We start from the raw sequence: 25527 nt of genomic DNA on the forward strand, positions 1-25527 counted from the left end.
TGTGCCATTTTGAGTCTCTGAGAGGTTTTTGTGCCATCCTGGCCTCCAATTATCTCCTCCAAGGAGTCCATGAGGAGCCTGCGTTGGGGATGGACCTCAGTGTGACTCATTAATGCCTCGAGACACTTTGGGCTTTTCTTCTGCCTTGGACTCCTGGAGAGGTTTGTGCAATCTCCTCTCAGGCCCTGAGGTTCCAGGGCTCAGCTCCAAATGCACCACGGGGCTCATTAGGATCAAGCAAGTCTTGACAAACCATGGCTCTGCCTTGATTTCCCTCTTGTCTGGGGCAGTTGCTCAGGAAGGTTTCTGTAGTGATTTTGGTTCACCAGTTTGAGATTTCTTAGCCAATGCATCAATTAGTGTGGTGGGTTCAGTGTTGGCTAATTACCAGTGCGCTCACTAGAATATACTTACTCATTTCCTGCTGTAAGGTAGGATTAGGAGAAAGGCAAAGTGGGCTCAAAACTTTATAAGGGTATAAAGAAAAGTTTATTAACAGTAAGTATAAGAAAGAGTAATAAGAAACAGAACAAAATTTTCAGAACACTTCCTCTCTCCATACAACTGGACAATGAAAAGAGACAAAACCTAAAATTAAAAGGGTATATATAGAAAAGTTTACTATAGTAAGTAAAACGAAGAGTAATACAAATCAGAAGAAAACTTTCAGAACACTTCCCCTCTCCATAAAACCTGAGAATGTTAAGGGACAAAACCTAAAATTTTCAGTCATTTTACCACCTCTAGAATAGTCTTTCTTCACTTCACTTAGGGAGAGTATTCTCTTTTTCATGCTGTGGAGACTTCTCCATAAGAAAACAGTTCCCTCGTTGCTCTCAATTTCCACCAATAGCAGCCACTCAGAAAAACTGAAATCATGAAGTCCCTCCCATTTTTTCACAGCTTTTCCCACAGCTGTGTTTAGGGGCCATGCCAACTTACGGGGTATTAATTTACAGATGTGCTGTTTAAGAGCAAAGGTCCTCTTCATCTGTTTCTGAAATCATCTTCATCTCTGGGAACAGAGGTCTTCTTCTTCTCTCCCTGGGGGCACAGGGTCTCATCACTCTTCTCTCTATCTCTGTTCAAACTTCTCATGGGATCACAGCTACTGCAACATTTGCTTAATTTAGCACGGAGGCCTTTGCTGAACAAGTCATCTCCCCATTCTTTTCAATGCGTTATAGGGAAAAAGAGAGTCTGATGTATCAATTCCATCCTTCTCCATAGCTTTAGCAGAGGATTTCAGCCCCAAGATCAAGGCATCTCCTCATCCCTCCCATCTGGGACTCAACTTCCTCTTCACTGACCTGGGTGTCTTCACGTTGCTCCTGTGTGTGCCTGCACTTTGTCCTTTTCTCTCCCTGGAGGGAGGATGGAAGCACGGGAAGAGTCAATATCTCAGGCGGGGCCTGCAGATGGTTGCGTGAGCCCGGCCGGGCTGGGTCCTTGCGGCCGGAGCTGTTTTGCCATGGAGGTTTGTGCAGCGGCTGCGCTGGGGCTGTGTCAGGCTGGGCGGCGCTGGGGGCAGGGCCAGGATCTCAGCAGCCAGGCCAGAGCAGAGCAGCAGCACGGCCGGGGCCGATGGCTTCTCCTGGCCCTGCCCGCTGGTTGCGGGCCAAGCCCAAGGGCGGCAGAAGCTTGGCCGAGCCGGCCCGGCCCGGGGCTGCTCCTGGGGCCCGGCGGATCCTGGCTGGGCCCGGGCTGGCGGCGGGGCAGGGCTCGGCAGCGGCCAGATGTCAGCAAGCGCAGCCACGGCCCGGCCCGGCCTCGGCCCCGCGGCCTCCCCTCCCCTGCCCGGCAGCCGATGGGGCCTGGCGGGCTCCCTGGGAAGGGGCCCGGCCCCACGGCAGGAGCCGCCCGGCCCGCCCCGGCCCAGACGGGGGCTGGCCCGGCCTTGGCACCTCTTTGCTGGCCAGAAGGGAAAGAGACCCAGCCAGGCTTCTTCCTCTTTAACTTCTGTCTACACAGAGGTGTGTGCAGTTTCCTTAGTGGTTTAACAGATTGTCAGCTCTCAAAGCTAATTACTGATTGGTTTTTTTGTCAGACATGGAGGAAACTGCTAGCAGCTTCTCTCAGGACATCACTTGTGTGATGCAAAACCACCACAACAGGACAGAGCACAGAGCTCCTTTGTCTATATGTAGTGGTCATGTGCCTGAGGCCTCAAAATCCCACCTTGGGAGATCTCTCCCTCTCCAAGGTATTTCCACATGAAAACATTCAGCTCATAGTCTAAGAAAATCACCAGAGGACAGGGCCAGCCTGACCTGTCTGTCCTGGCTACTTTTCTGTAGGAGCATTCCTTGGATATATGGAATTTGGGAGGCCAAATTCTAATTTTGGCCATGGACCCTGGACATGAAAGCCAGTTCTTTTCCATGGCAACGAAGGAACAGAGTCCCAGTGTTTCAGGGGCAGATGAGAGGTGACCACTGGAAGGCAAGGCCAGCCAGAGCTGGCAGGTTGTTTTCTGAGAGATACTCTTAGAAATAGGAAACTTTTTTGGGAGGGTACCAATTTTGGCAATGGGCATCTGGAAAGATGGACAGTTCTTTTCCATAGCAAGGAAAGCATGGAGCACCAGTGCTCCAGGAGCTGATGAGAGGCAGCCCTTGACATTCCAAGATCAGCCAGACCTGTCAGGTGGCCCCTGGGAGGCCAAGCCAGCCAGACCTGTTCCATGTGCCCTCGGTTCCATGGGGCCCCACAGTGTCCCAATTGTCCCTTGCTTCCAGGAGGCCCTGAGGTGTCACAATGCCCCCTTGGTGACACGAGGCCCTGAAGGGTCCTCATGGTCTCCATGGTTCCATCAGCCCCACAGAGTCAGAATGGTCTCTGGGTCCATGAAGCCCCGCTGTGTCACCATGGCCCCTTGGTTCCATGGGCTCCAGTGGTGCCACAATGATCCCCTTGGTTCCATGAGGTGCCCACAGTGTCACAGGGATCTCCATGGGAAGGAAAGAACCGAGCCCCAGTGTGGCAGGGGCAGCCACCAGAGGCCAAGGCCAGCCAGACTTGACGGTACTGGCAGATTTTGGCTGGGAGCAACCCTTGGATATAGGGAATTTTAGAGGCGGAGTCCCAATTTCAAACATGGACACCTGGAGGAGCAACACAATTCTTTTCCATGCAAAGAAAAGCACGGAACACCGCTGCTTGAGGGGCAGATGAAAGGTGGCCATCAGAGGCCTAAGGCAGCAAGATGTCTCTGTCCTGATAGCTTTTGTCTGAAAGCAACCCTTGGATATAGGGAATCTGGGAGGTGGGACCCCAATTTTGGCCATTTCTGCATAGATAAGAAGGACGGTTCTATTCCATAGGAAGGAAAACACTGAGCCCAAGTGTTTCAAAGACAGAACACGAGAGAGATGGGGCTCCTGGGAGACCAAGCCAGCCAGACCTGTTTGTCCTGGCAGCTTTTGTCATGGAGGGATCTTTGGATATATGGAATTTGGGAGAAGGAATCTCAATTTTGACCACGGACACCTTGAGAAGAATGGCGGTTCTTTTCCATAGGAAGGAAAGCACCGAGCCCCAGTGTTTGGAAAGCAGGTGAGAGGCAGCTCTCAAGAGGCCAAGGGCAGCCAGACTTTTCTGTCCTGGCTGATTTTACTCGGGAGCAATCCTTGGATGTATGGAGTTTTGGAGGTGGAATCCCAATTTTGGCCATGGGCACCTGGTCAGGATTGGATGATTTTTTGGTGCAGGAAAGAAAAGCATGAAGTCCAAGTGTTCTGGAAGAAGATGAGAGCTGGCCACCCTTAGGCGAAGCCAGCCAACCTGTCTCTCCTGGCATCTTTCATCTAGGGGCTATCCTTGGACACTGGGCATTTTGGAGGTGGAATATCAATTTTGGCCGTGGGTGCCTGGACAGGAAGATGAGTTCTTTTCATTAGGAAGGAAAGCACAGAGCCCCAGTGTTTCAGGGGTACATGAGTGCCAGCCCTCAGGAAGCCAAGGCCAGCCAGACTTGTCAGTCCTGGCAGCTTTTGTCTGGGAGTTGTCCTTGGATATAGGGAATTCTGGAGGTAGATGCCCAATTTTGGCCATGGGTGCCTGGTTGAGATGGATGTTTTTTCCCATAAGAAAGAAAAGCACATGGTCCCAGTATCTCAAAGGGCAGATGAGAGGTGGCCACCAGGTGGCCCAGCCAGCCAGACCTGTTCCATGTTCCCTTGGTTTCGTGGGACCCCACAGTGTCACAATGGTCTCCTTGGTTCCATGAGGCCCTGGAGTGTCACAATGTCCCCCTTGCTTCTGCAGTGTCACAATGGCCCTGTGCTTCCATGAGGCCTTGCAATGTCACAATGGCTTTGTGGTTCCACAAAGCCCTGATGTGTCACAATGGCCCCTCGGCTCCACGCACCCTCGCTGTGTCACAACGGCTCCTCTGTGACACTGCGGGCTCCACAAGGTCACCACGGACCCTTGGTTCCTTGGGGCCCCCGAGTTCCACAATGGTCTCCTTGATTCCATGAGGCCCCACAGTGTCACACCGGCCCCTTGGTTCCATGAGGATCTGGAGTGTCACACAAGTTTGTGACATTTGTCCTTGCTGCCCCTCACGTCCCACTGCCCCACAAACAGCCCCGAGCCACCCGTGAGGGACAGGCCCTGCTGTGCCAGGCTGGGCTCAGGGCTTGGCCTTTCTGCTTCCCCCAGCCAGCCCAGGCCTTGCTCAGCATTGCAGTTCCCTGCTCTGAGCCTTTGGCTCCCTGCAGTCCTGGCCTCAAGGATCTGCTCTCACCATCCCTGGGGAGCCTTTGGCAGTGCCTGCCCTCAGTGGGGCCCAGCGATGCTCCAAGGGACTTGGAGTTTTGCTTCTGACTCCTTGAGCAGCTTCTTCAGCCTTCTCAGTGTCTGAGTGTCCTGGACACAGCCCCAAATCCATCATGGATATCTTTAAATATTGAAAGCCTTTGGGGGTCTTTCACTTATTTAAATGGTCTTCAAGTCTCCAGGGCTTGTGCAACTGATTGGAGTCAGTTTGGAGTTCTGTTAAAGAGAAAGATTTCAAAGTGCACCTCATAATTTTTTTATTTAATCAAGTGAGTATTTTTTAAAAATTTGCAGTTCAGAGAAGAGCTGATAGAAGCATTCCCCAGCTGATCTTGATGCTGAATGTCTCCTTAGGAGGTCTGAATGTGTAGAAGAATGAGCCCCTTGAGGGCTGACCCTGTTTGGACAAGCTGCTCCTCAGCCCCAGCCTCACCATGTCTGACATGGCCCACCTGGCACTGACATCCCTGTGCCCTGCAGCAGAACCTTGTCCCTGAGCTCTGCAGCTCCATGTCCCAGCCCACTGCACTGTGTCCCACCTGCTCTCCTCAGGGCTCTGCCTGCACACAGGCCCAGGAGAAGTTTTCCTCTTGGGAAGGAAAGAATGGAAAAGGCTGAGCAGGTTTCCTGAACAACAAACCCCACTCAGGAAGCACCTGCTCAGTACAGGCTGCCTGGAATGGTGTCACCTTTCTTCAAGGGACAGTGTGACCAGAAATGATCTCTGGAAGCAGAATTCTCTGAGTCTCCCAGCTGAATTCTCTGTCCCTGTCCTTTCCCTGGATCTCTGTTGCAGATTGAAGCTGCTGGTGCCATCCTCACCTTTAAGCTCTATGGAACCAAGGAGTCCATGGTGACCCAGCAGGGCTGCATGGAGCCAATGGCCCATGGTGACACTGCCCGTCCAAGGAGGCCATTTGGGCACTGCGGAAGCTCATGGAGCCAGGTAGGCCATTGTGACACTGAGGAACTTCATGCCACCAAATATCCATGGTGACACAGCAGGGCACCACGGGAACCCAGGAACCGCTGTTGGCAGTGCGGAAACTCATGGAACCAGGGGCCCTTGTGGCACTGCAGAACCAACACAGCTGCTGCACCTTGTCCCCTGGGCCTGCACAGCTCCTTGGGAGGCACGGCAGGAGCAGCACCCTGGGAGCCTCGGGAATGCCCCTCTGGCATCCATGGCACACGCTCCCAGGGGCTGGAATTCCAGTTCCCAGCCAGGAAAAGATCTTCCTGCCCTGGAAGGTAAAGCTCTTATGGAAGAGGCAAAAGCCAAGTGGAGCAAGATCCTACAGTGACATATCACTGTCAGCCTTCATTACTTCACCCATGGTGGTTGTAGCTCCTGGATTGGGAATGAAATCAGGGCAGGGCCTTTGGTGGGAGCTGCCCTGGGTCAAGGGAGACACTGAGACTGAAACAGAGAGGCAGAGAAAGGCAGGAGAGAAAAGAGGACACAAACACAATCAGCTGAGAAGGTGGCACTCGGGAAAACAAACCAGAACTGATGGAAAATGAATGGGACAGGAATCAATAATTCTGAAAATTTTATTTACTGCTAAAATACATCCCACCCACCCAGTCCCACACAACCCCAATCCCACTGCTCCAAAGTTGGATCCCACTTCTCCCAATCTTCTTCCAACTCCATCTCACCCTAGAGGCTAAGGAATTGAGTAATTTTGGCATGGGATTGAGGTTTTTTGAGATGGGAACAAGCCATTTTTAGATGGGATTGAGACTTTTTGGGGTAAGATTGCGTTGTTTTCAGTGGGACGGTTGTTTGTTGTTTGGAATGCAGAGAGATGAAGAACACTGCCCAAAATCCCCCAAGGACCAACAGGTCTTCCATAATATGTCCCCAAACCATAAATTCCCCCTCAATTAGCTGTGAAATGGTGAGACTTTAGACATCTCTGACAAATTTGTTTCTTTTTGGTCCTATTTCAGGTGTTTTTAAGGGATAAAGATAGATCAGAAGAATATTAAGGCCATACCAAAAGGATAACCAGCCAGGTGTCTTCCCTCTGTGTATCACAGGGAATGTGGGTCACTGGGGCTCTGACCAACGTGGGTCCTCCCATGGGGGATGGAGTTGGAGCAGTGCACAAAGCTCTTCCTGCAGTTGGGGCACTTGCAGGGCTTCCCTTACCAGTGGGTCCGTTGGTGTCGGGTCAATCCAGAGCTCTGGGTGAAGCTCTTCCCACACTGGGGACACTCGTAGGGCCTCTCCCCGCTGTGGATGCGCCAGTGCCTGATGAGGGTGGAGCTGTGCTTGAAGCCCTTCCCGCAGTCGGGACAGAGCAAGGGCCTCTCCTCGGTGTGAACCTGCTGGTGCAGGAGGAGATGGGAGCTGGTGTGAAACCTCTTCAGACACTGGGGACACTCATAGGGCCTCTCCCCAGTGTGGACCATTTGGTGGATGATCAGTTTGGACCTCTGGCTGAAGCCCTTCCCACATTGCTCACACTTGTATGGCCTTTCGCCAGTGTGGATGATCTGGTGGCTGATCAAGTGGGACCTTCGGCTGAAGCTCTTCCCACATTCCCCACACTCGTAGGGTCTCTCCCCAGTGTGGATACGTTGGTGGATGATGAGGTTGGATCTGCAGCTGAAGCCCTTCCCACACTCCCCACACTCGTAGGGCCATTCCCCGGTGTGGATCATCTGGTGGCAGATGAGGTTGTTGCTCCGCCTGAAGCTCTTCCCACACTCCAAGCACTTGTGGGGCTTCTCCCCATCATGGAGCTGCTCATGGACCACCAGCTCTGAGCTCTGGCTGGAGCTCTGTCCACCTTCCTGGCACAGGGTGGGTCTTTCCTCCTCAGAGCACCCTGGGCTGGGCTTGGAGCCCCTCCTCCTGTAGGATCTCTGGGGATTTTCCTCCACGTTGGATTCCTGTGCCATGGAGCCGCTCAAAAAGGCCTCTTCCACGAGGTTCTGCCGTGGGGATTTGTCCTCCCTGGTCTCCATCCTCAGCTCCTGCTCTGGGGGTGGAAGGACAAGGAGAGGATGGGATTTGCCTCCGTGCCAGAGGGAAGGGGAAGGAGATCCCCCCAGTGCATCCCCGGCAGGACGGCGTCGGCAGCAAGGTTGTCCAGCAGCCGGGGCCCGTGCTGGGCTGGGAGATGGAGCAGGAGAGAGGGGGAAAGGGACACTGACTTCCTCCTCACCTGCCTGGGTGTCCCAGGGCTCCTTCCTCTTCCTCGCAGCCTCCTCCTAAATCTGGCTAAGGTCTGGGAATGGGAAATCCTGGTTTGGGGAAAAACACGGGATGAACACGTTGAGTTTGAAGGTCCCTCTGCCCAAGTCCATCTGTAGAAGTCACCGGCCATCTGGGCTCCATAAAAACCTCGCAAACACCAAGATTCAGCCCTGAAAATGCCTCCCAGGTTTCCTCGTCCCTGGTCCCTCCCCTTTGGTGTTCGGGGTTCCCCCTGTCCCAGCTGCTGGGGGTCACGCTTGGACTGGGGGTCCCCCTTCTCCTTGGTGCCAGTTCTCCCCAGGCTGCTGGGGTCCAAGGAACCCAAAAAGTTCCCCCCATTTCCATCTCCCCACTTAGGGATGCTGGGGTTTTGGGGTCCCGGGCTCCCTTGTCCCCTTCTTCTCTGCTTTGGGCTGCAGCGGCTCCAAGGAGTCCCCCCTGCCCCTCTCCAGGCTCTTGAGGGTCCCGCCCATGGCGGCGCTCCCCCCTCTCTGGGCTCCCCACTTTGGGCTCCTGGGGGACACAGGGCTCTGCTCCTCCAGGCTGCCTCTGCCGGCAGCCGCCACCGGGACCCCCCATGTCCCCCCAAGGGGCCTTTTCTGCTCAGCTTTGCAGTTCTTCATTCTCCAAACATCCCCCCAAAAAACCCCACCCAGGGACCCCCCAGGATATCTGAGCCAAACTGTCCCTCCCCAGGGACCCGTGGGATCAGGGGGGTGATGATCCCACGGGTGGGGGCTGCGAATTTAGGGGGTGCTCGACCTTGTGGTTACTTCTCTTTTCCTTAATCCTCCTTCCTCCCTCCTCTTCCTCTACCTCCTGTGCCTCCTCTTCCATCCCCCATCCTCCGCCTCCCTAAGCCCACCTCCTTCTCCTACTTCCATCCCTTCTGGCTCTCCTTCTTCATCCCTCCTCTTCCCTCCCTCCTCCTCCTGCCCCAGGAGCAGCGACACCCTCGGTGCCCCGTTCCCACAGCCCTGGCAGCCCGCGGCAGGAGCGGGGATGGAGCGGGCCAGGTCGGGATGGGCAGCGCGGGGCTCTCGGCTGCTCCCACCCGCTGTTCCAGGGGGGAACCTGGCCCGGCAAATGGAGAGGCAAACTGGGAAAACTGGGGGCTGCACATCCCAACTGGGGCTTGCTGGGGACCCTGCCTGGGCACTGCCAGCCCTTGGGGCTCCTCTCGGGACATCCGGGAGGGGGGAACGCACAGAGGGCTGGGGGATGCCAGGAGTGGCAGCACTGGGAGGGACTGGTTTGTACTGGGATTGTACTGGGATCATACTGGGAGCAGCTGGGCCCATACCAGGGCAGACTGCAATCACGCTGAGGGAGACTGGGATCATACTGGGATCATACTGGGGTGGAGTAGGAGACTACTGGGGGCAAATGAGAGCACACTGGGGACAAATGTGATATACTGGGAATGACTGGGACCATTCTGAGGGTGACTGGGAGGAGCTGTGAGCAATTGGGAGGAACTGGGAGTCACTAGGTGCATGCTGGGGGTGACTGGAAACAAATGGGCTTATACTGGGATGGACTGGGATCATACTGGAGGTGACTGGAACATACTGGACTTACACTGGGATCATTCTGGGAGTTACTGGGACTATCCTAGGAGCAACTGGGAGAACTGGGAACACACCAGAGTAAAGTGGGAGCAACTGGGAACAGCTGGGACTGTGCCGGGGGCAAATTGCATAACGGGGAATGACTGGAATTCCCCCCACGGTGGGAGCAGCCCCTGGCGGCCCCGGGAGCCCCGAACCCCTTTCCCGGCCGTGCTGCCCCTCCAGCCCCAGCACCCCCCATTGCCGGGGTGCCGGCACTGCCAGGGGTCCCCCCCTCTCGGGGTCCCCGCTGGGGCTTCGGGGCTCTCCTCTCTCTGGGCTCCCGCTCAGGGAAGCCGCGGCTCTCCCGGGGCTCCCCAAAACCGCTGGGGCTCTGCCGCCACCGCCGCCCACCGGGACCCCCCAAAAACACCTCCCGGGGACCCCCCGATGTCCCCTCGAGGGCCAGCTGCGGCTCGGCTTTGGAGCCCTGCCAGCTCCAAACATCCCCCCCAAAAAACCCAAACCCAGAGAGCCCCGGGAGATTTGGGGCGAGCTCCCCCTCCCCGGGCACCTGCGGGATGGGGGGCGATGCTCCCGGGGTGCTGCGAGTTCAGGCAGCGCCGGAGCCCCGCGGTTCATCCTCCCCGCTCCTCCGGCTGCTCCCTGCTGCCGCTCCGCCTCTTCCTCCCTCCTCCTCCTCCTCCCCCGCTCCCGAAGTCCCCCCAGCTACGGGAGGGGCGGGGATGGAGCCGGGACAGGTCGGGACGCAGAGAGGGCTGGGGGGGATGCCAGGAGTGGCAGTGACTGGGCTGTACTGGGATCGTACTGGGAGAAGCTCCTGGGTGCCTGAGTTCTACTGGGATCATACTGGGATCATACTGGGAGTGAGGAGGAGCAGCGCGATGGCTCCAGCGCTGGGGCTGGGGGCGCTCCTGGGGCCCTGGGGGGCGGTGAGAGCTGAGGGGGACCCCCGGCACCGGGACTCTTTGGTCGCCCATTCCGGAGCACCGAGGGGCCCCTGAACCCCCATTCCCGGGCGCCGCCATCCCCCCGCACCCCCATCCCCGGCGTGGGTTCCACCCTGCACCCCTTATCCGGCACCAGCAACCCCCGCACCCCTTTCCCGGCCATCCCGCCTCTCCTAGCCCCCAGAGCTCCCTTTTCCTTCACCCAGAGACCCCCTGGACCCCTATTCCTGCCTTTCCCAGCGCCCAGCCCCTCCTTTCCTCAACACCGAGGACATCTGGGACCCCTATTCCCAGCCAGCCCGGGTTTTCCCACCTTTTGCTGGGAATGGGGACACCGGGGACCCTTGGAGTCCCCTTTCCTGAGGATAGTGACACAATTAAACCCGCCCAAACTCCTCCCGGATCTCCCCTAACCCCCCAGTGGGGATTCCTGGGAGTTCCCCGGTGTTTCCCCTTTCCCAGGACTTAGGGGGTCCCCCCGGACCTGTCCGTGCACCCCCAGATTTCTTCCACAGCCCCCCTGTGACGGTGGAGGGTGGGGGCCGAGTGCTGGTGCCCCCCTGCCTGCAGCAGATCCAGCGGTGAGGGGAGTTTGGGGGGTCCCTGAGCATTTGGGGTCCCCTGGGGTTTGGGGTGACCCCGGGCCCCCCAGGATCTCCCTGAACACGCTGACGCTGCCCGTGCACAGTGAGGAGGTTCATACCCGGCACGGGGTCCCAGCTCTGTCACCGGCATCGCCCAGGTACCCCCAAACCCTCCCGGGAACCCCCAACCCCCCCGGGACACCCTAACCTCCCCAGGACCCCAAAACCATCCCTGGGCCCTCCAAAAACTCCCCAGGACCGCAGAACCCCAGACAGATCCCCCCCAGACCCTCCCAGGACATCAAAATTCCCACAGGACCTCCCAACACCTCCAAGAGCCCCCTGAGAAGGTTCATACCCGGCACGGGGTCCCCATCTCTGTCACTGGCAGGTACCCCGAAACAGCCTTGGGTTCCCCCTGGGATCGCCCAATCCCCCCTTTTGGGAATCCTGAAAACTCCCCTGGAAACACCCCAAAAAATCCACCGGGACCCCAAAAACCCTGGAGATACACAAAACACCCCCAGGAATTCATCATAAGCATTTATACCCAGCACGGGGTCCCCATCGCCATCATCGGCATCACCCAGGTACCCCCAGACCCTCCTGGGACCCTTAAACCCTCCTGGGACCCCCAAACCCTCCTGGGACCCCCAGACCCTCCCAGGTACCCCCAAATCCTCCAGGAACTCCCAATGCTCCCGGGCTCCGCTGCCAGAATCAGCGGGAGTGGTGTTGCCCTTTTAAGGGGAGTTAGAGTGGAACCCGACCAGAGCGGGGGCCCTTAAACCCCAAAAATCCACCCTGGGGGGGCAAAACATCCCCTACAGGGGCTTGGAGTGGGGGGCCCATAAAAATGTCACTTAACGCCGTCATGATCCCCCCTAAAAAGGGGCTTGTGGGGCTAGGGCCCACAAACACCCTGAAATGGGGAGGAAAAACACCCTTGGAGTGGTGGGAGCCCCCCAAAAAACCCTAAAGAGAGGAAAGCTCCTCTTCAGAGGGGCCTGAAGACCCTTCAAGCCCCTTGAGGAGGGACAAGATCCCCTCCTCCGCTGGGGCCTCTCCGAGCCGGGAGCTCTCCCGTTCGCTGCCCTCGGGGGAGCCCCGAACGACGGCGGCTCCTGGGCTGAGCCCCCTCAGCCGGGGCTGCAGAGGGAACTGGGGGGGCTGGGACGGGGCCTGGGGGTCCTGGGGTGACCTGGGGGAGCCTCAGCGGCTCCCACCTCCCCCTGTGCCCCCTCTCCCACCCCCCTCCCATTGTTCCCCCAAACCTCCGCTCCCCCAGCTGGGTTTGGGGGTGCTGCTACCAACACCCTGACCCACAGGGTGTCAGGTCGTATTCTGACTCTGTCAGTTGTTTGGGTTTTCTTGTTTGTTTGTATTATTGCAGTTATATTTTTAATTTTCCTAGTAAAGAACTGTTATTCCTATTCCCATATCTTTGCCTGAGAGCCTTTTAATTTCAGAATTATAATAACTTGGAGGGAGGGGGTTTACATTTTCCATTTCCAGGAAGGCTCCTGCCTTCCTTAGCAGACACCTGTCTTTTCAAACCAAGACAGATTTTGGTGCCCAATGTGCATCACGAGGGCATTGAGAGAAAAAGGGAATAACAGTTCTTGAGTAACTTAATTTTTGTGTCCTGCTATAGAAACCTCGTTAAGCGACACCATGTGGTCCAGCTTACCCTGGTTTGGGTAGCACATGGTCGTGGCTGTGCCAGCTCCCCCACCAACCTCCAGCCCTGGGAACCTGGAGCAAGAGGAAACCACAACTTTGCAAATGCTGCTTGTACTTGAAGCAAATGGAAAGAGAACTGGGGTGTGATAAATAAAGATCGTTAGTTTTCAGAAGAACAGCAATGAGAACACAGAACACATTTACATTGTAAGAATATTTGTAACAACAACTGTCTATAGAACGTATATACCTAAGAACATATCTAACAAAAGTCTATGAAACGTATTTACAGAAGACAAAAAGAAGCCCTAAAACCTATATCCTAAAGACAACAACAAACTCTAAAACGTATGTACAAAAGGGTGGCATCTCTGTCCGGGATCTCCATCAGTCCTTGAGGAAAAGCAAGTGCCACAGTCACTCCAATCAGGCAGAGAGGGCTCTTCCATGTGCCCCCAGGCTGGCACAGCAAGGACAGGACAGGCTGGGGATGGCCACCAGAATCCAGTGCACCGGGTACCACATCCCTGAGCAGGGACCACCCAGCCCAGTCCCAGCCTGGCAGCAGGGGACCCACTCTGCCTGTGGGGACCACATGCCTGTCCTGCTGCTGGTATTGGTCTTCATCCCAAGATCATGGCCTCTTCCTCATCTTTTTCATCAGTGTCCATGTCCTCAATGTACTCTTCCACATCCACGTCCATCTCCTCTTCCACATCCACCTCCATCTCTTCCTCTGCAGTCTCTTCTCCATCCACTTCCATGTCCTCCTCTGTATCAAGTCTGCATGTCCACCTCCATCTCGTCCTCTCTGTCTGTGACAGCCTGCAGAGGTAGCAACACCTCAGAGTGGGGTCCCTGTCCCACACCATCCCCACAGAACTCCAGCCCAGCCGGGCAGCTGGGGGGTGTCCACCTCCATGGAATGGCACCGTACCTTCCTCAGGACCAATGTCAGCATCCTGCAGGGATGGATGACAAAATCCAGGCAGTCGAGAGCTTTCAGGACTGATGGGAGTATCAGGGCGCAGGTGACAAGAAGGGTGACAGGGAGCATGGTGAAGGCTGAGCTGGCACAAGGGCTGACACAAGGTGGGCTGACACAAGGGCCAGTGGTTGTGTTGTGCTCTTTGCTGGACGCTGGAAGTTCCAGCTGGAACGTGGAACATGACATCACAGTTGATCTAAAGAGCATCTTTTGCTTACTACCGCTTGCTTAATAAATTCTTGTTAATTGATTTATCTATAATTGGCCTCCCCAATTGAATTTGTCCATAGCAGAACCCATGGAAGCAAGGCTCAGATGTGAAAAAGGCGTGCACCGTGGAACCCAAGAGACCCTCATGGAACCAGGGCTGCAGTGTGTCACAGAGGGAGGGACCTCATGGCAGCCAGGAGAGCATTGTGAGGCCGTGGAACAATGTGGCACCAAGGTTCCACTGTGACTTGACAGAACCCTGTGGTCAGGAATGGCCCCAAACCGGGCCAGGAGACACTTCCGAGACCAAGTCCAAGGAGCGGGGATTTGCTTTATTCAGCGCGCCGGGTGCGCGGGGATATCTCCTCCTAACACACGCTCAGGCACACAGCAGATTACAATGTAGCCCGGCCGTGCTGCTGCTCTGCTCTGGCCTGGCTGCTGAGATCCTGGCCCTGCCCCCAGCGCCGCCCAGCCTGACACAGCCCCAGCGCAGCCGCTGCACAAACCTCCATGGCAAAACAGCTCCGGCCGCAAGGACCCAGCCCGGCCGGGCTCACGCAACCATCTGCAGGCCCCGCCTCAGATATTGACTCTTCCCGTGCTTCCATCCTCCCTCCAGTGAGAGAAAAGGACAAAGTGCAGGCACACACAGGAGCAACGTGAAGACACCGAGGTCAGTGAAGAGGAAGTTGAGTCCCAGATGGGAGGGATGAGGAGATGCCTTGATCTTGGGGCGGAAATCCTCTGGTAAAGCTATGGAGAAGGATGGAATTGATACATCAGACTCTTTTTTTCCCTATGACACATTGAAAAATATGGGGAGATGACTTGCTCAGCAAAGGCCTCCATGCTAAAGGAATGAAATGCTGCAGTAGCTGTGATCCCATGAGAAGTTTGAACAGAGATAGAGAGAAGAGTGATGAGACCCTGTGCCCCAGGGAGAGAAGAAGAAGACATCTGTTCCCAGAGATGAAGATGATTTCAGAAATAAATGAAGAGAACCTTTGCTCTTAAAAAGCTCATCTTTAAACCAATACCCCATAAGCTGACGTGGCCCATAAGCACAGCTGTGGGAAAACCTGTGAAAAAATGGGAGAGACTTCACGATTGCAGATTTTCCGAGTGACTGGTATTTGTGGAAATGAAAAGCCATGAGATAACTGTTTTCTTGTGGAGAAGTCTCCATAACATTAACAGGAGGAACTTCTCTCCCTAAGTGAACAGAAGAGAGACTATTCGAGAGGTGGTAAACTAACAGAAAATATTAGGTTTTGTCTCTTTTCATTGTCAGGTTGTATGGAGAGGGGAAGTGTTCTGAAACTTTTGTTCTGATTCTTATTACTCTTTCTATTACTGAATATTCTAAACTTTTCTTTAAAGTCTGAGCATACTTTGCCTTTCTCCTAATCCTATCTCACAGTGGGAAATGAGTAAGTATATTCTAGTGAGTACACTGGTAATTAGCCAGCACTGAACCCACCACACTAATTGATGCATTGGACGAGAAATCTCAAATTGATGAACCAAAACCACTACAGAAACTTTCCTGATGAACTTTCCGAGATAAGGGGGAAATCAAGGCAGAGCCATGGTTTGTCAGGACTTGCTTGATCCTAATGAGCCCCGTGGTGCATTTGGAGCTGAGCCCTGGAACCTCAGGGCCTGAGAGGAGATTGCACAAACCTTTCCAGGAGTCAAAGGCAGAAGAAAAGCCCAAAGTGTCTTGAGGCATTAATGTTTGCCAATGTGGTCCATCCCCAACACAGGCTCCTCATGGACTCCTTGGAAGGCAGAATTGGAGACCAGTATGGCAAAAAAACCTCTCAGAGACTCAAAATGGCACAAAAACTTCTCAATGTGAAAAGGAAAATCCAAAGTACCTGGAAAAGGTTGAGTATCTCAAAGCATTAATGAGCCCCACTGAGTGTCAGTACAAAGCTCTCAAGGGACTCGTTAAAGCAGATAATTGGGGCCATGATTGCACAAACCTCTCACAGAGTCTGGATCCAAAGGGAAACACCAAGTACCTTAAAAGAACTGAAGTACCTTGAAGCATTAATGAGCCCACTGAGTGTTATTACTGACAAAGCCTTTCCAGGGACTAATTACAGCAGATAATTGGAGGCCATGATTGCACAAACTTCCCAGAGACTCCAAGGCAAAATCCAAAGCCAAAGTCCTTTGAAAAACCTGCAGTCCCTGGGAGCACTGTGGAGCCCCCAGGGCCATTCCTGAGCAAGGCTCCCCAGGGACTCCTTCCAGCAGATCCTTGAGGCCACTGGGATGTGGGCTAGGGGGGGATGCTGAGGGCAGGACAAGGGGCTGACAGTGCCCAGCCTGGCTGGGGCTGTGCCAGGAGGCCCCCAGGGCCTCAGGACAAGGTGTCTCCTGACAGCCCTTGGTGGCACAGACCCTGCTGTGCCCCAGGCCACCAAGACTTGGCTTCTCTTTGTCCCCACCTGTCATCAGTGCCTCCAGTTCTCTGCTCTGCCTGGGGCCTGGGGACACTTTCTCAGTCGTGTCCCTCAGTGGGACCCATTAAAAGTCAAAGAAACTTTGGAGTTGGATTCTGACTTGGAGTTCTTCTCCCTCCCCGGGCCTGATGTTCAGGGCCTGAGCACAAAGCCCCAGAGGCTCATTCAAGTCCTTGTGCTGTGTCTGTGCTGCTGAGCTGGGCCGGGCTCCTGGCACAGAGGGTGATGCTGGTAAGCAAGCAGAGCTTCAGAAGCACATTTCTCTGGATGAGCAGCTCTTCTCCCAGCCCAGCAGGGTTGGGGCACTGCCTGCAGCCAGCGCGGGCACAGCCCAGAGGCACAGAGAGCTTCAATCAGTCAGGGCTGGGAAGGTGCTGAGAAGTGCCTGGGGCAGAATCACTGCCAGCCCTTGGCACAGGAACCTCTGGCTGCAGGACAATGCAGCTGCAGCTCCTGCAGTGATCTCCTCAAGCTGGAACATGCCAATGCCCACAGCCCCTGTGAGTACATTCTCTGATGGTCTCTTGTGCAGAGCAGCCAGGGGTGCCCAGGGCTGTCCTGCAGAGCAGGGTCCTGCAGCCCAGGGCGCTGTGCTGGGCCAGGGACTCTGCTGCCTGCCAGGGACAGCTCTCAGCCGGCCCGGGGAGCTGCTCCCAGCGCTGGGGGACAAGATGTGGGTGGAAGGAGACAGCTGCTAGGGCTTGGAAATGTTCTCCTTGTGTGGTGAGGATGCTGAATTGTTCAGGACAGCTCCCATCATGGCATTTAACTCCAGAACATTTCCAAGCAGATTATACAGGGAGCACAGCAAGTCATGGGCTGAATAAAAGGGAAAATTCTGCATTTTTAATCTACTGCTCTGTGTTGCTTCAATGGGAAATTGCACATAGGTATTCATCTCCCAGTTCAGGTTGAGAAAAATAAAAAAGTTTTCTTTCAGATGGGAATAATCCAGGCAGTGACAGAAATCAGCACAGGGCCCCTTAGAGGCAGCATCAGTGTCGCTTTTCCGCCTCCTCAGGGTTGCTCTGACGTTGCCATCAGAGCCTGCAGAGCCAGAGCTGGGAGGGGTCTGCAGGGCAGAGCTGAGCCCCCAGGGCTGGGCTGGGCTTTGGCAGTTCTGGCAGGGCCCAGCCCTGGGCACAGGGAAGCAGCTGCTGGCAGGGTTAGCTCTAGGCAGCAGAGCCTGGGCAGGCAGTGGGGGGAAACTGCCCCCAGGCCAGGCTGGGATATTTGAAGTCCGCTCCAAACACAAATATTCCACAATTACTTTTTTTTACAGATCACCATGCCAAGGCACAGCAAATGTCCAACAGCAGCTCCATCAGCCACTTCCTCCTGCTGGCACTGGCAGAGACGCGGCAGCTGCAGCTCCTGCACTTCTGCCTCTTGCTGGGCATCTCCCTGGCTGCCCTCCTGGGCAACGGCCTCATCATCAGCGCCGTAGCCTGCGGCCACCACCTGCACACGCCCATGTTCTTCTTCCTGCTCAACCTGGCCCTCAGCGACCTGGGCTCCATCTGCACCACTGTCCCCAAAGCCATGCACAATTCCCTCTGGGGCATCAGCACCATCTCCTACACAGGATGTGCTGCTCAGGTTTTTCTGATTATCTTCTTCCTTGGAACAGAGCTTTCCCTCCTGACCATCATGTGCTACGACCGCTACGTGTCCATCTGCAAACCCCTGCACTACGGGACCCTCCTGGGCAGCAGAGCTTGTGCCCACATGGCAGCAGCTGCCTGGGCCAGTGGATTTGTCAATGCTCTGCTGCAAACAGCCAATACATTTTCCCTGCCCCTGTGCCAGGGCAATGCCCTGGGCCAGTTCTTCTGTGAAATCCCACAGATCCTCAAGCTCTCCTGCTCCAAATCCTACCTCAGGGAATTTGGGCTCATTGCTGTTAGTATGTGTTTAGCACTTGGTTGTTTTGTGTTCATTGTTTTCTCCTATGTGCAGATCTTCAGGGCCGTGCTGAGGATCCCCTCTGAGCAGGGACGGCACAAAGCCTTTTCCACCTGCCTCCCTCACCTGGCTGTGGTCTCTCTGTTTGTCAGCACTGGGGCATTTGCCTACCTGAAGCCCCCCTCGATGTCCTCCCCATCCCTGGATCTGGCCCTGTCAGTTCTGTACTCGGTGGTGCCTCCAGCCCTGAACCCCCTCATCTACAGCCTGAGGAACCAGGAGCTCAGGGCTGCAGTGTGGAGACTGATGACTGGATGCTTTCAGGAACATTAAACTGCTGGCCAATTTCTGCCAATCACTTTGAATAAAACTCATCTTTGATACTTCTTGTTGGTTTCATGTTGGAGCTTCTTTTTCTTAGTTTTGATTTTAAATAATTAGATGAATAAAGAAATGTTGCTCCTTGTGCAATTTTTCATTTTGTTTCCCTCTACCTTCCTTGTGCCCACAGACTGTGTCAATGAGGGGCTGCGCTCTCATTGCCTTTAAAGGAACTCAAGGATCTCCCAGCACAGATTTCTGCAGAGATGCCCTTTTGTTGCCTTCTCTGGAGCTGAAGCAGCAATGTCTGTGTGCAGAGCTGGGGGCAGATCAGTGCTGGCACAGCAGCTGTGCCCAGCAGCAGCAGCAGCACTTGGTGTTGCCAGTGCTGCTCCCGTGGCCCTGCCCCGCTGCCCCGGTGGCCCTGGTGTTGCTGCAGGGCCTGAGTGCTCTCGGGGCCGGGCACAGTCCTGGGGGTGGCAGTGCCGGGGCTGCAGCAGGGACAGGCCATGGGCACTGCTGGGGCAGCGCTGACGCCTCAGGCCAGGGCCTGGGGGCTCCAGGCTCCTTGCCCAGGCTCTCTCAAGAACACGGCCAGGCCAATGCTCAGCACAGAAAACCCCCGTCAGCAGCCCCAGGCTGGCCGTGGGCAGGCTGGGGGCAAACAGCACGGCTGGTGCTCTGCCAGGGCCCTGGGGGAGACGGGAAGGAGCAGCAGAGCAGGGGCTGATCCATCCCCAGTGCACTGCACAGCCCAGGGCAGCGTCCCAGAGCGTCCTCATGGAGCTGCCAACAACATCCCCCCTCTGCAGCCCTGGCCTCTCCCCCAGCTCACACAGGTGCCGCATCCTTGCAGGCACAGACACGGCAGCGCTGGCTCAGGAGCCCCTGTTTGCATTGCACACAGCAGGCGGGAGCACCCCCGTGCTGGTGCTGTGGGGACATGAACCTGAGGCAGCACAAATGCCATCAGCCCCTGGGGCCAGGAAGGGCTGGGGGACGCCAGGGAAACCACTCAGCTTTGTCCTGGCCTCTGCACTCAGCCAGAAAGTTTGTTCCCATCAGCTGGGACTTTCCTGTCCCACTGCAGACGCTGTTGCTCAGAGCCAGGGCTGCCTGGCAGCCACCCCCAAACTGCCCTGAGCATTTCCTTGGCTTCACCTTTGCTTTCTTTACTCTTCCTAATACAAATTTCTTCCTCTTGACCACCCCTGTTCCCTCCCCTGCACACAGCCCATCCCTGTTTGCCCTTTCCTCTCTGGCCCCACTCCCCATTGCAGTTCCTGACTTGGCACCATGGGAACGTCCCTTGGGGAGCAGGATCATCCCACAAGTGCTGCAGGAATTGTCTGCAGGCTCCTGCAGTGCCTCGTGCTGCTCCCTTGCCAGAGGCAGCCCAGGCCAGGGGGGCACATCTGGGCTGCTGTGTCTGCCTGTGGGGCTCCCTGTTCTGGGCAAGGAGGAGGAGCTGCAGAGGCTCTGCAGGACTGACAGGATGGGCTTTGGGGCTGTGAGGAGAAGCTGAGGGACCTGGGCTGCTGCAGCTTCTGAAGAGGAGGCCCAGGGCTCCTCCTGCAACTGCTCCAAGGGTGGTTTCAGAGAATCCCAGAATCAGCAAGGCTGGAAAAGACCTTGGAGATCATCAAGTCCAACCCGTGCCCTGACACCGCCTTGTCTCCCCTGAGCCTCCTCTTCTCCAGCATCAACAACCCCAGCTCCCTCAGCTGCTCCTCACAGGACTTGTTCTCCAGACCCCTCACCAGCCTTGTTGCCCTTCTCTGGACACGCTCCAGCCCCTCCATGTCCTTCCCAAATTGGGGGCCCAGAGCTGGACACAGCACTCGAGGTGCTGCCCAACCAGTGCCCAGCACAGGGGAAGAATCACTGCCCTGCTCCTGCTGGCCACACCATTCCTGATCCAGGCCAGGAGCCATTGGCCTTCTTGGCCACCTGGGCACATGGCTGGCTCATGTCCAGCCTGCTGTCCATCAGTCCCTGCAGGTCCCTTTCTGCCTGGCTGCTCTCCAGCCCCTCTGTCCTCAGCCTGGAGCGCTGCAGGGGTTGTTGTGGCCAAAGTGCAGAACCTGGCACTTGGACTTGTTAAACCTCACCTTGTTGGATTTGGGCCCTGGATCCAGCCTGTCCAGGGCCCTGTGCAGAGCCCTTTCATCCTCTAGCAGATCAAGCCTTGCATCCAGCTTGGTGTCATCTGTAAACTTGGTCATGATGGATCTCCTCATTCAGATCATATGTTAATATATTAAACAGGACTGGGCCCAGCACAGATCCCTGGCTGACACCATTGGAGACTGGACACCAGCTGGATGCAGCACCATCCCCACCACTCTCCGGGCCCAGCCTCCAGCCAGCTCTTCCATCTCCCAGCAAGAAGGGAACCTGCCCAAGCCGTGGGCTGCAGCTTTTCCAGGGAATGCTGTCAGAGACAGTGTCAAAGGCTTTGCTGAAGTGCAGATGGACAACAGCCTTTCCCACATCCACAGCTGGGTCACCTGGTTATAAAAGGAGATCAGGTTGCTCAGGCAGGACCTGCCCCTCTCAAATCCACGCTGGCTGGCTCTGACCCCTCGGCCATCCTGTGGGTGCCCTGTGATGGCTCTCAAGGTGATCTGTTCCAGAACCTTGCCGGGCACCGAGGTCAGGCTGACAGGCCTGGAGTTCCCCAGATCCTCCTTCCAGCCCTTCTTGGGGATGGGCTCACACTGGCACCTCCAGTGCTCTGGCACCTCCCTGCTGAGCCAGGACTGATGGGAAATGATGGAGAGCAGCTTGGGGAGCTCATCCACCAGCTCCCTCATCCCCCTAGGATGGATCCCATCCCATCCCATACACCTGTGAGCATCGGAGTGGCTCAGCACGTTACCACCTGCTTCCTCCTGGATTACAGGGGCTGTTCTGCTCCCTGTGCCCATCTGCCAGCTCAGAGGAACTCTTGTCCTGAGGACAACCTGTCCTAATATTGAAAATTGAGACAAACAAGGCGTTAAATTGCTAAGCCTTTTCCTTATTATTAGTTTCTATATTCTCCACTGCATCCAATAAAGAGTAGAGGTTCTCCTTCCCCCTCCTTTTGCTAATTTTTTTTTATAGAAACATTTTCATTTTTTTTTACAGAAGCCACCATGTTGTGTTCTAAATGAGCTTTCACCTGTCTAATTTTCCTTCTGCATAACCTAACGACATCCTTAAACACTTTTTGAGTTGCATATCCTTTTTTCCCCTGAGTTCCCACAACAGCTCCATGGGCAGCCAGGACAGTCATTTTCCTCACCAGCTCATCTTTTGCCACACTGGGACAGGCTGCTCCTTCCCCCTTACGATTACCTTCTGGAAATGTGTCCATCCTCCCTGGAACCCTTTGTTTTTAAGGGCTGCTTCCCTTAAATCAGTACCTGATTGGGTACTCCCCAAATCAATATCCTAAATAGGCCAAAGTCTGCCCTTCCTCATTCCAGTGTGGAAGTTTTGTTGCTGCCCCTCCTTCTTTCACAGAACATTGAAGACTTGATTATTTCATGGTCACTGTGCCCCAGGCAGCCTCTGAACCCACATCTGCCACCAGCCCTTCTCTGTTCATATTCTGTGTTTTGCACACATATTCATTGATTGTCCTGGACTAAACACACATCTGATAATAATTTCCCCAAAATCATTAACATATTTCCCCTCACCTTTACCCATGCGTTCTTCTGTCCTGGGGGTCTCTCTGGTGGTCCCTGGTGGTCGTGGACCCCAATGTTCCCGTGGGCCTGGCTGAGCTGGCAGGACACTGAGGCTGGTGAACTTCAAGACAATTTATCATCTGGTAATATGAGGTCACAGAGTGGGCTATGACATCACAGAGTGGGTTATGTGAGGTCATCGTGCAGCTACAGCATCATAGACTGTCTGTGACATCACAGAGCTGGCTGTGATGACAGAGGTCTGACATCACAGAGCATACTGTGACGTCACAGAATTTTGCTGTGACATTACAGGGCAGCTCTGTGACATCACAGAATGGATTGTGGCATCAAACACCATCTGTGTGAGATTAAAAAATGGGCTGTGACATCCCAGAGCAGGCTGTGACATCCCAGAGGGGCTGTGTGACATCCCAGGAGGGCTGTGTGAGGTCACTGGGTTGGTCACTCCGCCCCAGCTCCCCCTCACAGTTTCTCCCAACAAGTCCAATGCTGTTCATGCCCAGCGGGGTCCCTGTCTCCCTCTATCCCCCCGGCCCACCTGGAGCCACAGCCTCCACCAAAGGATGTTCCACAGGATCCAGCCCAGAGCCTGACACGGGGAAAAGGGGCCAGGGCTGTGTGACCAGGACATCAAGGACGTGGATTATCCAGGTCCCTGTAGCCTGGGTTGGGTTCCCCAGGGCAGGAAAGATGTCTGGCAGCTGGAGCAGGCTTAGGGAAGGGCCTCCAAGGTGGGGCTGCAGCCCTTGGGCTGTGAGCAGAGGCTGAGGGAGCTGGGCTTGTCCAGCCCGGAGCAGGGAAGGCTGAGGGGCTCCTCATCCCAGCCTGGCAGTGCCAGCGAGGAGGGGATGGAGAACACAGAGCCAGGCTCTTCACCAGGGGGGCCTGGTGGGAGACAAAAGCCAATGGGCGGAAGGGGAAAGAGGGGAGATCAGCCAGGCCAGGAGGAGATGAAATGAGTCAGGCTGGTTTCAGCATATCCTCAACACCAAAAGCAGCCTGACCTCCCTTCTCCATCCACCACTGGCAGCTTTGCAAATCAGGAATTGTTTGAGCTCTTTTGCCCCTGCTCCAGGACGAGCATCCTGATACAAGAACTTAAATGTCTTTATATCTATCACAGGACCACATTTCCATACTAAAATCCATTCTAGTATGGAAATCACTTGTGGCTGGTGGACTCATCAGACACTGCTGGGACGTTGCACATAGCTCAGGGAAGAGCGTCATTGTTATTAAATTGTGTCCTGTTCAACCATGGTCTGTTGGCCCTGAAGAGAAACTTTCTGTGCCTCTGAGTCTCACCAGTTCCTGACCCGCAAAGGACACAAACCTGATGAGTTGTGGTTCCCACTCCAGTGGCTGCACTTGGAGCTCCCTCCATCCCCAGAGCAGAGCTGCCTTGTCCCAGAAAGTGCCTGGCAATGCAGGGATGAAGGAAACAGGACAGGCTGTGGGGATCAGGGGCAGGGCACGGCCAGGGATTTGGGGTGGTTGTGAGCCCAGGGCAGGACCCGGCCCTTGGCCTTGGGGAACCTCATCCCATTGTCCTGGGCCCATGGCTCCAGCCTGTCCAGATCCCTCTGTGAGTTTGTGGGCCCCAGGTCGGGCAACTCCCTGAGGGCTCCCCTGACAGGGTGAAACCCTCTTTGAAGCAGTTCTTTGTTAGGAAAAGCAGGCACACAGGATTTTTTCAGTCTTCAGGTTCTTGTTTTATTCTTATCAAGACTTCAGCACACTATCTGCACTCAGACCTTACATGCGTGAAAACAGCACAGAACTGCTAACAAACTCGTGCCACAAGGTCTTTTTAGCTCTAATCTAAAATTAAACTACCCAATTAAGAAATGACACCTAGATTATTTCCCTTTCTTACTCAATAACTGACCCCTAAAGGTCTGCAATGCAAATTTTTCTGCCCAATTACAAGATACCACCGAAACCCTAGAAGAAGTAGGAAGAAGAAAGAACAAAGTACTTTGAGACAACACCCTGCATCCTCCATATTGCATCTATCTACAATATGCTAAAAATGCTAAAATCTAAATTTCTCACCCATGTGACATACTAAACTACTCTCTACAATCTCTACAATATATTTCACACTTTTGTGGACTCTGGTTTACTTTGAGGCTTAGGAGGCCTTCTCCATGAAAGAGGGTCAAAGTCAGTGTTTTCCTGGGAGTCAGAGCACCCCAGGGCAGACAGGGGGATTTCCCCCTTGCCCTGGGTTTCCACATCCCTCTGCAGAGCTTCATGCCCTCCAGCACAGCCACACTCCCACCCAGCTTGGGCTCGCCTGGAAATGACTGAGGGTGCCCTCAATGGCCTCGTCCAGATCAGCAATAAAGAGATTTCACTGACCTGGCCCCAATCCTGAGCCCTGGGGACACCCCTGGATGTGACTCCATTCCTCAGCTGCACTGATTGCCAGGGCATGGATGAGGGAAATAGTGGTGAAGAGGAAGGGAGAGAGTCTGATTGATTGTCAGCCATGAAGGGTCTTGATTTTCATCTCTATTCGGACTGCATTAGAAGATGCTGGGGGTCAATATCAATTGGACATTGCTGATGTCAATCTCTAAACAGGAAAAAACAGGAAAAGAACACAGGACAAAACAGTTATCCCTGCATAGTCTTCCATATAGTATATTCATTTTGAATACACTTCTGAAATCTGGCTAATTAACCACAGAAGAATTGAAAACTTCAGTTATTCCCAGTGGCATTTCTTGTTTGGGAGTTTTGAACATATGTTCATGAGCTCTTCTTACCGAATTCCAGAACTGCAGAGCTCAAGAAAGAAGAGGCCTCTGGAGTAGGAAAATTCATCAGGAACCTGCAAGGGGCTGAGGATCCATCCCCATCAGAGCAGCAATGAGCAGAAATGGGCAGAGCTTTGTGGCTGCCCCAGCTCTGGGATGGGCCCTGGGCCTGGAGCAGGAGCAGCTCTGGAGGGCCCCAAGGCCGGGGCTCTTGTGCTGGCCTGGGCAGATGGGATGGCAGCAGGGGCTGCAGAGCTCTCAGCAGCTGAGGCCGAGGGGAGCAGGGCAGCCAGGGAGCCTCCTTGTGCCTTGGGCAAGCCCCTTCCCCCATGGCTGGGGCTGAGTCCTGGCTGAGCTGCAGCTGCTGCTGTGCCCT

At 55.0% G+C, this 25527-nt stretch overlaps 1 protein-coding gene and 2 pseudogenes across 1 annotated transcript; 2 read left to right on the forward strand and 1 right to left on the reverse strand.

Annotated features, from left to right (window-relative positions):
• Positions 1 to 25527, forward strand: part of LOC128820667 (uncharacterized) — a 2212279-nt pseudogene that overhangs the window by 1246480 nt on the left and 940272 nt on the right.
• LOC128820669 (uncharacterized) overlaps positions 1 to 25527 on the reverse strand; it is a 1091286-nt pseudogene that overhangs the window by 246080 nt on the left and 819679 nt on the right.
• On the forward strand, positions 17744 to 18753 carry LOC128820763 (olfactory receptor 14J1-like). The gene has a single exon (XM_054001595.1). The coding sequence runs from the start codon at positions 17762 to 17764 to the stop codon at positions 18692 to 18694; it is 933 nt and encodes a 310-aa protein (XP_053857570.1). The 5' UTR covers positions 17744 to 17761; the 3' UTR covers positions 18695 to 18753.

Source organism: Vidua macroura, chromosome 30 (genome assembly GCF_024509145.1).
Source record: "Vidua macroura isolate BioBank_ID:100142 chromosome 30, ASM2450914v1, whole genome shotgun sequence".
NCBI classification, from domain to species: Eukaryota; Metazoa; Chordata; class Aves; order Passeriformes; family Viduidae; genus Vidua; species Vidua macroura.